Genomic DNA, 13,523 nt, shown 5'->3' with positions numbered 1-13,523 from the left:
GAATTGGATTTAAAAAGCCAAAGAGAGAGAGGAGAAATGGCAGATGTTATTTCTAACCCCTGAGGATAATCGCTCCAGGTCGAGGTGGTGGAGTCGTAGAGAAGAAAAATCAAAATCAAAGCCGGATCACAGCCAGACTGTGTGGAGTTCACGTCTGCCACAGATGCAAGTTAGGTAGAGTGTTTAAACAGGGTAAGAGAAGTGTGTTTTTGGTTATTCACAGAAGCTTGGAGCCTTGAGAGCCAGGCAGACATATTCTACATTTAGATGGACAAGAAACAAGTAAAAATAACCCTCCAGCCACGAAAGGTTCCCGTTCCCAGCATGCTCTGGGCACTCTGGTCCAGGGAAAAAAACACTGCAATAACCACTGCCTTCCATCCTGCCAACGAGGCTCCCCACTCCCAACACGCTCCATGTGCACCAGCCAGGGATAAAAGCTGCTACTATGGGGCCCTTCATCACCAGTGAGAGCAGCACTGTGGTAACAGGCACCTTCCTTCCTGCCACTGAGGCCCCTGCTACCAGCATGCTCTGCCCGCCAGTCCGGGGATAAAAGTCACTCTCCTATACTCTGGGCTGCTTCCCTGATGAGACTTGGAGCCTAGTTTGTGTATTTGTGGTGTCTTTTAAGGTTTCGTCATTCCTGACGTGTCTGTCTCCAATCCCTTCTCCACACTAAATTCGTAGATTGAGAGTCCCCAGATGGAGGGGGACCGTGTCTAATTCTCACTTGTGTACTCTCTCCCAGAGCTCGGTGCACTGCCCTGCACAAGGTGTAAGAGCTTAATACCTACTATTACTATTAACCAAAACATTTTCTTCCTCTGTCCCTAACCGCTGCATTTCTAAAACATTAGGTCCACTTGAAAAAACTATTGTTCAATCGTTTGTACCTGCTCGGATGTTTTGTAGAAAGCCACAGAAGCATTCACAAGCTTGAGACGGTCTTCCATCTTGAGCATGAGCTGCTGCCAGTGAGAAGCCACTTTCTCTGCACAGTCCCTGATCATGTCCATGTCATAGTGATTGGCCTGTAGCATTGCTTCTGCCTTCTGCTGAACTTGCAGGGCACTTTGATGGGTTTTCTAGTAAAAAAAGAAAAGTTACTCATTGCTCAATAGGGAGTTTTGCTCACTTGCTTGATAAAGATTGAGGTGGATGAGTTGTTGATTTCTGTTCTACTCAATGCAGTTCATAGAAGGGTCATAAGGCATAATAAAAGCCTTCTGGAAGCAACAGGGACACTTTTGGAAAAGAAAAGGAGGAAAGGTGTAAACACAGTTCTCACTGTGAGGGGGTGTAAAGAGCACACGTCCAGAAGTCAAAGGACTTAGATTCTAGTCCTAGCTTTGCCACTGGCCTGCTGTGTAGCCTTAGGCAAGTTTCTTAGCTTCTCTACATTTCTATTTCCTCATTTATAAAATGGGGAATATAATACCTGCTTCTTACTACCTCACAAGGATGTTTTGAGGACAAAAACAAGATAAAGCAGTGAGAAATAACTTTGGAAAATATGGCCTTATACTCCAAGGAAAGCACTATAAAAATTCAAGGCATTATTTTTCACGCCAATTAGTGGTGGTGTAGAGTGGAAGGAGACTGAATTAGATGATTATTTTTTGAGATTCCAGGCCAAGTATTATTTGTGAAGGTTTTTAAACCAGAAAAAGAGTAAAGGACAAATTGGGGGAATAAGAATCCAGTAAGAAAAACTCCTTTGAAATTTTCCAACTTCTTAATTTCCTATAGTTTCACTCCAATTCCTGCTGGATGAAATGGGCAGGAGATGAGCGTAGAAGAATATGACTTTTTCATTTGAACATTCAACTTTAAACACACTTAGCATCAAAAAAATCTATTTCTACTAAAACAAGTCTAATATAGAGCAGAAAATTGTGACTTGTGACATTCTAAGTATATTAAATCAGGTGCAGTCATGAGAGAGAAGATGAATCGCAACCCACTGCTAATGAAATAGATATCGTCCCCCATTGGGTCACTGCCAAGAGCTCTGATTAGTTAGAAACAGCTCGTAGGTAGCAACTGGCTGGGAGGGCTGGGCCATGGAAGGGGTAGGAGCCAGAACAGGGGCAAGGGAGAAGACAGGAGGAAGAAAAGAGAAAGGGAAGGGGAGGCGGACATCACTAAAAATGCTGAGAAAAATGAGAATGGAAGAACTTGCTGAAAAAGAAAGAGTGAGGGGGAAAGAAAGCAAGAGAGAGAGAGAAATAAAGAGAGGGGGAAGAGAAAGGGAGAGAGAGAGAGAGAGTGCACATGGATCCAGCACTTAGAACAGTGCTCAGCACATAGTAAGCACTTAATAAATACCATAATTATTGTTATTATATGAGCAGTAAAATGGGTAAAGACAGAGACTTAAGACAAAAAAAAATCACTGAGACCCTGGGAGAAATGTCCCATGTTCCTATGGGATGAGATAACATCAGTGTGCAATAGAGCTGAGGTCAATGGTATGTCTCCATTTCGGAAAAAGAAAGCATTTCCCATAGCTAAATCCTGGGAACCTCTGCAACAGCGTTCAAGAATCCCATAAAAACCAACCTCATGCTCAATCAATCGATTTACAGCAGAAATTAGGGATTACAAAAAATCATACCTACCTCCAGGGATTTCAACCCCTTGTTTGAGAAACCTGAATATGGACATCACACAGATACACCCCTGGCCAAAAAAACTTTTTTGAAATACTATAGATTGCTTTTTTTTTTTTTAAACAGCCCAAAGTACAAATAACAAGAAGCTCTCAAGGTAATGGCTCAAACAAGGGCCATTAGGAAAGCTGCAGTGCACCTGGATTCGTACCTCAATGGCATGCTGGAACTGTTCATGCTCACGCTGGAGTTGTTCTGCTTCTTGCAAGGAGCTGGCCGTAATGAGCCCCGCATTCAACATAGATTCTCCATTGCGGATCCAGCCCAGCACCTGAAACAGCACACAGGCTTACTGGGAAAATACATTTACTCATTTGCACAGAATTGAGAGGAGAATATTTACATCATAGGTCAAAAACAAAAGAGAACAAGTTTGTTAGGCTATAATATACCAAGTTTATTCCTGGGCTGCCTCAATTTGTCTTGTAAAGGAACCAGGCAGGCTTACCACTATATAAATCCACAGTATGCCCATACATTGAAAATGGTAGTGTCAGAGCAAAAAGAACATAATTCTTCACTCGGTGGGTAGTAAACATAAAGAACTACTTGCTACCAGAAGCTTTTCAGGCATTTTCAGCAAATTCAAGGAGGATTGGGTAGAAAATTTTGGGTGAGAGGAATTTAATGCATCATTATATGGGAACTTAGTAGTATAGGAGACATAAGGATGTTGGTACATACACCCTTAAATATTAAAGTGTTAGGCAATTTTGTGTACACATTTACTCAATTCCCAGTCTCTCCTGTATTCTGATTATTCTGTTGACTGTAAGCTTGTCCTCTAGACTGTAAGATCATTGTGGGCAAGGAATGTGTTTGCTAACTCTGCTGAATTGTACTCTCCCAAGTGCTTACTACAGTGCTCTGCATATAATAAACACTCAATAAATGCCATTGACTGCTTGATCTACTGAAGGCTTTCCTACTGGCTAGCAAAAGTGTCATTTCAGTACTCTCCATCCCCTGAAGCATTAGGAGTTCCATGTCCACCCCACAATACTTCTGCACTGGTTTATCAGTATATCCGTATGCTCTATTGCTTCCTCTTACTGGTAATTTATTTTAGTGTCTGTCTCCCCTCCTGCACTGTAAGCTCTTTGAGGTCAATTAACTATTGCTTACTGTGTTCTCCCAAGCACTAGTACAGTGCTTTGCAGACAACAGGGACTCAATAAATACTCCTGATAGACAGATAGATTCTGTTTTCCCCTGCCTAGAGTGAGCATGCCACCATAAATCATTTGCAATGGAAACTACTTCAAATTATGGAGTTACTAGCCAATACAGGGCTTTCTCCATTCTGACTGGAAAAAGAAAGCAAAAATTGTTGTACAAAAGATGATTGAACCCATAACACACCAATGACATCAGATTAAACCAACTCAATGACTTGACTGAATTCTCCTCACCTCCATTATCAGGCACATAAAAACTGTCCAGAGAGGAGCCCATGAAAATGACAGAAAACCATTTGGGTAGCTATGTCCATCTTTTTCTTCTAGAAAGCCTTGTCTCCTCCAGGAACCCTGCCCCACCCCATTCACCACAGCCCAGTCACATCCCGCCAATACTTGTATCTTTTATTCCTAGCCTCAGTAGATACGTTCATACATTATTTTTAAATACATTTTTACTGGTACATAATTGATTTATATACTTATCTGCCCATTCAGTTATCTGCTCAGCTGTTTTTCCCTAATGTGTTTGTACTGCTTCCTACTTTATCCTTGTTCTCCTCCAGCTTTGGACTCTGTAAATAATTTTTGCCAGTCTTTCCCCAGAGGATGGCTATGTCCTGGAGGGCGTTGATCTCATCCCTTGCTTCTGTTGTATTCTTCAAGAGTTTAGTCCAGGGCTTACGACTAAGTAGGTGTTCAATAAAAACTAGTGACTGATTAATTAACAGGAAATGAACGTAACTCCACCAATGAGCCTTCACCGTGAGCCCTCGTAGGAAGAAGAACCAGCACAGCTCAGCTAAAGTAAAGAGCTAAAGCTCTTCTCCCTCTACTCCCTCTGCCATCCCCCCTTTACCTCTCCACAGCTAAAGCCTCATTTTCCCCTTTTCCCTCTGCTCCTCCACCTCTCCCTTCCCATCCCCACAGCACTGTACTCGTCCGCTCAACTGTATATATTTTCGTTACCCTATTTATTTTGTTAATGAATTGTACATCGCCTTGATTCTATTTAGTTGCCATTGTTTTTACGAGATGTTCTTCCCCTTGACGCTGTTTATTGCCATTGTTCTTGTCTGTCCGTCTCCCCCGATTAGACCGTAAGCCCGTCAAACGGCAGGGACCGTCTCTATCTGTTGCCGACTTGTTCATCCCAAGCGCTTAGTACAGTGCTCTGCACATAGTAAGCGCTCAATAAATACTATTGAATGAATGAATGAATAAAGTACAAACCCAGGTGGCATTTTATACAGCCTGGACACAATGTGATTTAGGCAAACAATACCTAAGGCCATGAATATCTGACAGTCTCTCCCAGCATCATCTCCTAACAGTGCACTTTGCTGCTCATTACTGCTGACAGACATGTTGGGATGTCTACAAAATAGCAGCTCCAGGACCCAGCTAACTCGCTCAACTACGAGGGGATTAGATGCAATTTAAAACTCAATGCTTGGCAGAGTGGAACTTGGGATGTGTGTTGGGGGGGAGCTCCCTTTCTAAATGAGTCCCTGAGTCTGCCCAGTTCAGGTCAGGCCCAGAGAACACGTAGCCACCTCTGGTGGGCTATGGATTCCACGCTGGAGAGCTGTCTGCCTGGATCATCTCCAGTCCTCCCACATAACCTAGGAAATGCTTTAGAAATGCATTAGGGACAAGGTGGGGGTCACTGCTGAGGTGGCGTGAACCCTTGAGGGTCACAGTCTCTAGGGTACTTCCTAGAGTGGACTGTTCTGGACTCTATGCCCACTCAGTTATCTTCCCTTCCAGGGAAGTCCTGGGTTCTCCTAGACTCCAGAGGCCCCCTCGTGTCCCCTCAAAAGTAGCTCTATTCTGGAATGGATCAGTCCCAAGCAGAAGCCTGAGGCTACTTTGTGGACTTGACAGGGCAGGCTTGGGGATCCCCAAGCAAACTCAGAATCTAGAGGTACCCTCTGGGGGCTCTGTGGCTTCATGTAGGACTAACCGGCTGAGAATCAGGATGCTTTTTCAGGGCAAATAATGCCTGTCTGAAGGCACCAGCACCCACTGCCATTCAAGAAAAAATGAACTTTTCCCTTTTATATTTATTCGCTCCCAATCTACCCTACCTCGGATAATATTATGATTACCCAATGACAGAAAGGAAAATACAACCTTGTACACCTTGTGATCACGTCTAGGCTGATGACTCTACCTTTGGCAGGAAATTACAGTCTTTTAACCCAGGTCTCTATGTGCTCAGTACTTTAGGCAATAGAATTCAAATAAAAATGTGAGGCTAAGAAGGAAACTTATTGGGTCACATGACGCTGGAGGCTGCACCTGCTGGGACTTGCTGAGCTGTGAAACTTTAGAGAGTTTAAAGGAAACAACAGCCTGGCATTAGACTTCCTGGCTCTAAAACGTCTGTACATCTGAATTTCACTCAAAAACATTAAAAAAAAAATAAGTCCAAGGAATCAAACAATTTGAAGTGCACTGGGCTTCCACAGTGTGGGAAAGCATCAAAGGACTTGTAGTAGAGAAACACCCTAATTATACTCTCCCCACCTAACTCTACCACCCCTCCTTCGGGCTCTGACAAAGGCTGCCACTTTTTGTATACAATAATTCACAAAACTCAGCTCCTCCGGGCACTGAAGGCACAATGTTTTGAACCTATGGCACTAAATTCAGTTCACAAGGTACATGATTATGCAAATGGATGCTTTCTGGCCCAATTACTCTCTCTTAAGGACGTCACAGCTTTCTGGGGCCAAGTCACTCTAGACTTGGCTTTGAATCTTTTTTAAGAAATATTTGTGTTTCACAATCATATCAAAGGGGTGGACATGGCAGTGCTAGCTCCTTTCAGAAAATTCCGTTACAAAAATCCCACCCACCGCTCAAGGACTTACCATTGCATGCCTGCAATTTGATATGAACTGCTTTGCCCTGCTTTCCCCAAATTGTGTCACTATCCAAAAGACACAGTGGCTATCTCTCACTCCCTTCTGAATCATCCTGACTTGCTCCCTTTGCTCTTACCCCCTCCCAGCCCCACAGAACCTATGTACATATCTATAATTTATTTACTTGTATTGATGTCTCTCTCCCCCATCTAAACTGTAAGCTCATTATGGGCAGGGACTGTGTCTGTTTATTGTTGTATTGCACTCTTCCAAGTGCTTAGTACAGTGCTCTGCACACAGTAAATGCCCAATAAATACAATTGAATGAATGCATTAATATCTTAATTTGACTATTAAATTATCCGGTTATTGCTAAGTACTCTTATCTAAGCAGAGAGATTCAAGGACTGCATTAAATTCAGTGCTGGTGAAAGTTTTTTGGTGTGTAAGGTTTTTCTTGTGCAGGCTTTTACACAACCTGTTGTGCTACTCTGCTTTCTATTTCAAAATCATCTGCAGATCTTCCTGACTATTGCTTCTACAGACCAACCATCAGCATATAGAACTTACTAAATAACTGTGTCAAAGATCTTGGAGCAGTCTAATCAGCTTACTCATGTGACTTCCTGAACAATAAACGGCACGACAAGATCACACACAAAACAGATCCTGGAATATAGTCAGTGTACTAGCATCAGAATAATGTTCAAAAGAAGAGGACTCCACTGGGCAGCACACTCCTAAGGTGCAGTGTGGGGAATGTAAGAAAGGAGGGCAGAAGAAATGTTTTAGAGATACAGTGAAACGCAACATCAAACGATGGGGCATAACTGCGCTAGGCAGCCAGGAAAGGTGGGTTCTTTTAAAGCAGCCACTTGGGAAAGATATTGGTAGCTGGAGGCAGAAATGTAAAACAGCACAATCCACTGCACACAGGAAATAATAAAAATGGTAATAATAATAAAAGTGATGACGATATTTGCTAAGTGCTTACTATGTGCCAAGTACTGTACTAAGTACTGAGGTATATTACAAGATAATCAATCTGACACAAGACCTATCCCACCTGAAGCTCAGTCTAAGTAGGAGAGAGAGGAGGAGCAGGATTTAATCCCTACTGTCAGATGAGGAAACTAAGGCACAGAGAAGTTAAAAGATTTGTCCAAGGTCACAGAACAGGAAAATAGCAGAGCAGGGTACAGAATCAGGCTTGTTCGCATATCACTCCGAGGCCCATGTTCTTTCCGCTAGTCCACACTATTTCTCTCAGCATAATAAAATGAGATGGAATGTCATGTCTGGATGGGACTGATGGCTACATCAGACATGGACAAAATCTTACTGTCAGTATGTGAACGTGAAGACAGCTGTGGATTTTCAGTCTCTCAAAGGTCAGAAGTGGTAAATTTCAGAGAGGTGAGAAGGACAGCTATTTTTCAGGGGGAAAAACACTCTGCAAACTTGTAAATTAACAAGACACGGTACCTATACAAATGTTTTTCAACTGAAACGTGTCCCCCTCAAGCTATAAAAGCAAACTGTAGCAACAAGGCAGTGGTGTTTCTCATAGGACCATCAACCCGAAAGTGAGCTCGCTTCAGGAATAAGAGCGGACCAAGGAGACAGGATGTGTTCTTTCAGGGATGTATTGTTGGCATTATTGTCTTGGCTCTCCTACAACACCGATTCCTTTACTGAAAGAGAGATGGAGTACTGTCCCATGTCAACTTCAAATAAAGCTTTTATAACAAATAGCACTTTTTCAATAAGGTGACAATTTATAATGACTACCCTACAGCATACAGTGCCAATGAGTGACCAGACTGCCTCCTCGCGAAAGACCGCCTGGCCGAGGCCTCTCTTCTTCAGCATGTACCTGTTTCACTTCAGCTTGCAAGTGGCGCAGTTGTACACACTGCTCCAGATGCTTCCGATGCTGCTCTGATACCAGGTCCAGCTCCTGTTGTTTCTCATGAAGAAATTCCAGCAGATCTTGGACACGAGTTGCCATATCCACATCTCTGTCACAGAGCAGCTCGACACCTAAAGGCATTCATAACAGAGAGAGAGTGAACCCAAACCCACGAGAGTATTGAGCCCAGGACAAAGTGGAACCAAACAAGTCTCAAGAATCACCTTCTAGAGGGTTTTCATTTTGGACTCTGAAAAGGTGGTCCTCTCTTGACCTGGGAGTTATGTTCTTGATTAACCTAGTGCTGAGGAAAAAATTATACTATGATACTCATACCTTAACTGACCCTGCATATGAGTGCATCACTGCCTCTACTGACCGTATCACGCTCTATCCAAACTGGTGCGCTTTTTGTCAGAAGAATGTTCCCTAATTCCTCAACAGCTTTCTAACCCATACAGGTAATGAAAACATACATTACGGCTGAACTGACTGCATTTGCTTTTCCCGAACCTGTTCTTCGTTTCTTCTAACCTCTAATTGTTTATTTATAATTGTCTTGACCAAAGAAAGGAAGGAAATAGTTTTCAAGTGCTTTTGTTGGTGGAAGTGCAGACAATAGACCATCTACTGAAATTCTGAAGTCCTATAGTGACATCTGCTGGAGAAATAAAAATGAAGCAAAAATCCTTTAAAAGGAACATTAGAGAAGCCGATTTTAAAATTTCTGAGCTACTAAGCCGTTTGAAACCATTTTCAGTTATTTCATTTCACAAGTTATCAATTTTCTTCCTGTGCACCTTCAAGGCGTTCATGAAAAATGAAATTATCTGGTTAATTTTGTGCCAAAATAAATCTCTAAAATGTTATTTTCTAGATAACTATACATATAGATGTAGAAGTAGCTATGTAGGTGAAATTGGTTGTCATTACTAAAGGGCATTTCTTGGGAGTTTTATTTTCAGTATGTTATTTTTTGGCACAACAATAAACTGATAATAATTAAATTGTTCATGAACTCCTCAAAGGGGCACAGAAAGAAAATTGATAACTTGTTAAATGAAACCACAAAAACTGTTTCCATTTATCTGTAGATAGATAGGTCCTCTGAACTAGAAGAAACCAAACAGATCGTGAAGTTCACCTATGAGTTGGTAGCTGGCTGAAAAGGTAATGAGTGATCCACAGTCCGGGCCACGGTGTGCATACGCAAAGCCTTTCCCTTATGCTGCAGCACAACATTTGCAGTTCTTGGGGCTCTTTTCTCTTTTGCCTCTTTGTTCCTTATGAATCTATTGCTCAGAGAGAGCTTCACCAGTCTTGGTCTGTCCTCAGCAAGTGACTCCCGATTCTCATTTGGGAGTTTACCGGTAGACAGTGGCATGAACTTGGAGAAGATGGGGCAGATTTATCTCACCTGAAGCCTGCACTTCATTGACATACTGCAAAAGATCTTGTCCTTGGTGGATGACATCAAAGGTCAAGTTATTCATAGTCAAAGCTTTGTCCGCATGGTGCTGGAGCCGTTGTTCTGCTATTGTGAGATCTTCCGTGTCAAAGTCATTCATCTGCTGAGAAAGCTCATCGTTCCAAGATTCAAGATCTGAGATGATCTGATAGAGATTAATTGAAATTTGCATGAGAATGGAAATTTAAAAAGCCCTCTACTCTATAAATGCTTTCTAACTGCTCCTTGAAACAGCATTGTCTATGAATAAGTGAGCAAATACATCTGGAAACATAAGCACACAAGCATACAAAAACACTCATTCTAACTAGCCTGAACGCGAGATTTCACCAGGAAAAAAAAGCAAAAACTTTCCATCGAAACTTGGGAAAAACGTATTTTCATCCCTTTCTAAACTCTATTTTTTGGGTTGGGATAGTGAAGTCACAGCTTCCAGTGACTAAATGACTAAAAGAAATCAATTAAGTATTAATGTGCTAAAGCCAGCATACAGATAATGCTGGAGGTGCATAAAAAAACCTTGGGAGATTAAAAAAAAAAATCCCTAGATAAGAATGGAAAATTCTGCAAAGTTTTTCTCTAGAGTTGTTACTGATATAAGTAAATAAAAAAACCCAGAGAGATGATAAAACTCAAGGAGAGTAAGGTATTTAAATAAGATTTAAAATGAAAGTTACATTGTAATGTAAAACAGACTTTTTTTTTCCATCCTGAATACCCATTTCTACTCCAAATAGACATTTCTGTCTCCATTATACATAACTGTATTCTTTGCATTGAATGGTCTGTGAACACTGGGCATTGATGTTTATTTTACACTCTTGGTGCTCTTGAATGGCCACATCATATCCTGGCCTCTGGCATACAATTAGACACCAACAAAATTTTCAAACATCCTGCCCATCGTCACAATCAGCTATCAGCCCTAAGCTCCTCCTTTTCCCTTGCCATTTGATTATTCAACCATTTCTCATGAGCACATGGTTGATGAATACGCTATTAATGATTCAGAGTAAAAGACATATAATTTCATCTAGGATGAAGTGAGGCGGAGGGGACGTATTAATATTTGAAGATGTTTGGTTGAAAAGAGTTGGAGGAAAGATGGTTCAGTGTCAAAAAATAGTCTTTAAGGGCAAATGTCACCATAAATGGGGAATATAGACTGGAGGAATAAAAACAAAAAGAAGAACTTTCACACTACAGTCAAGTTTCCAACAAAAACATAATTCCCTACTTCCTACAGAAAGGCAGATGTGGGCATTTTCCCAGATAAGAGAGGAAATCAAAACAGATGCAAGATGAGGCCAAAATAATGTTCGCACCATCATTTTTAAGGACTACCATTTCCAGTTAACTAAGGGAAAAAAGGTCCTTACCTACTTTATCTGTCATATTAAATATTTGCTCCATTTAGCTTAATTTCTACTATAATCACTTAAAATTCAGCAAGCTAGATGCAACAAACTAGTATACAGTTTTAAACAGAGATCTTGCATGCCTTCTCTGTGATTTTTTTTTTTTTAGTTTAAGGGTGAACCCTGATTTATAAAGGACTGGAATTTATAATCCACATCCTAGAGTACCGTGTTTGAAATAGAACATTGTTCAAGTTTAAGAGAACATTTTCTTCTTTTGGCTAACACTACTTCAAATAAAGCCAAGACATTTTCCAAGCTCCAAAATGCCACACATTTAAATTTCAAAGAGTGTCTATGACTGTTCCACTTACCTGAAAATGTTCAATCAGAAAAAAAAAGACACCGCTTTTTAAAAATCCCTTGAATAAGGAAGAAAAACAGGAACCTGTTTTTTGTTCTTGTTTGCCCAACACCAATAAACCGAGTTGTTATGCTTAATCAAAAGTTCAATTCTTTTATTGAGCTGCGACTCATGGCTTCGCTCAAAGAGTCAGCTGGGCCATAATCTTTCAGAAGACTTAGGCGATCAAGCTGTGTGAGGGTTTTGTTTCCTTTTTTCCCTCATTATTTAAAAGCCAACATAGCCTTTTTCTATGCCTCCTCTGGCTGCTTAGAAGTGGGCAATCAGAAGGGCTCAGGAGCTCTAAGCCCTCTTCTAAAAGGGCAGGTGCCAGGACCACGGAACAAAAGCCATTCACAGCTGAGATCTTGGTTGGTTGTTGCTGATTAGCTGACAAACCAAATGGGCCAGAAGGACTGAACAAAACACATTCATACTATTTGGAGCTCGCTCCTCCAAAGCCACAGCTGAGGTCTACTGGTAGTGCAGTGGGGAGGCCAGATTTAACAATAATGATGGTAATTATTAAGCGCTGACTATGTGCCAAGCACTGTTCTAAGCCCTGGGGTAGATACCAGGTAATCAGATTGGCTGTAGTCCCTGTCCCACGTGGGGCTCACAGTTTTAATCCCCATTTTACAGGTGAGGTAACTGAGGCACAGAGAAGTGAAAAGACTTGACCAAGGGCACGCAGCAGACAGATGGCAGAACCATGATTAAAACCCAGGTCCTTCTGGCTCCCAGGCCCAGGCTCTATCCATTAGAAGTCATAATAGCAATAATAATAATAGTAATAATAATAATAATTTTGTTAAATGTTGACTATGAGCCAAGCACAGTGCTATGCACTAGGGTAGATACAATATAATCAAATCAGACACAGTCCTTGTGGTGCTCTTGGGGCTCATAGTCTGAGGAGAGAGTAAGGGGAGAACATATATTTTAATGTTTATTTTACAGATGAGGAAACTGAGGCACCCAGAGGAAAGTGATTTGCCCAAGATCACACAGCAGGCAAATGACAGAGCTGGCATTATTATCCAGGTCTCCTGACTCCCGATCCTGTGCTCTTTCTGCTAAGCCACACTGCCTCCCCCAACTCCCAGTTTGGGAGATTAAATGGGGCTTTAGTCTTGACTGTTAAAATTGAGGAAACTTTCACTAGTGTTGAACCTGCTCAGTCACCAAGGCGGTGCGAGTATATTTGAAGAGCCCTAAATTGCAGCCCTAGACAAGAGCTAGCAAAAGGAGCACTATTTACCTGTTTTGGGTCTGGCTTTTGTTTTTTCAATTTGGCGGTTTACTATCTCTGATGATCCTACCTGAATCCAGACTTTTCATTTCCTTTCACCATTGTTCTGAGACAGCTTTGTTTCATTCTTACTACTCCGTGAACTCTCGTAAATGAATATATAAATGTGGAAATCACAAAATGTGTAATAAAAGTAGCATTGGAGGTTTTAAGTGCTGTATTAAAGGCTGGAAAAAATACAGGTGAAAAAGTAGGCACAGTCCCTGGTTCTCAAGGCACTCACAATCTGAGAAACCATTCATTCTCTTGCTAAAGAAAGAAAAAAGGGAACCCACACTGCTTCCTGATATTTGCATGAAATGGGCCCTAGCACCTAATAAGTCCAACTGGGAGTAAGGCACTAA

General features: G+C 41.5%; 1 protein-coding gene across 2 annotated transcripts in view; it reads right to left on the bottom strand.

Annotated features, from left to right (window-relative positions):
• Nucleotides 1-13,523, bottom strand: part of TRIO (trio Rho guanine nucleotide exchange factor) — a 324,651-nt gene that overhangs the window by 124,405 nt on the left and 186,723 nt on the right. For both annotated transcript variants that reach the window (XM_029054039.2, XM_029054043.2), the window contains exons 14-17: nt 10,056-10,251; nt 8,603-8,769; nt 2,827-2,946; nt 897-1,088 (exon numbers count right to left, since the gene is read on the bottom strand). In XM_029054039.2, coding sequence (XP_028909872.2) covers nt 897-1,088; nt 2,827-2,946; nt 8,603-8,769; nt 10,056-10,251 — 675 coding nt within the window. The remainder of the gene's footprint in view (nt 1-896; nt 1,089-2,826; nt 2,947-8,602; nt 8,770-10,055; nt 10,252-13,523) is intronic.

This window comes from Ornithorhynchus anatinus, chromosome X3 (genome assembly GCF_004115215.2).
Source record: "Ornithorhynchus anatinus isolate Pmale09 chromosome X3, mOrnAna1.pri.v4, whole genome shotgun sequence".
NCBI classification, from domain to species: Eukaryota; Metazoa; Chordata; class Mammalia; order Monotremata; family Ornithorhynchidae; genus Ornithorhynchus; species Ornithorhynchus anatinus.
This window is presented reverse-complemented; position numbering and strand designations above follow the sequence as displayed.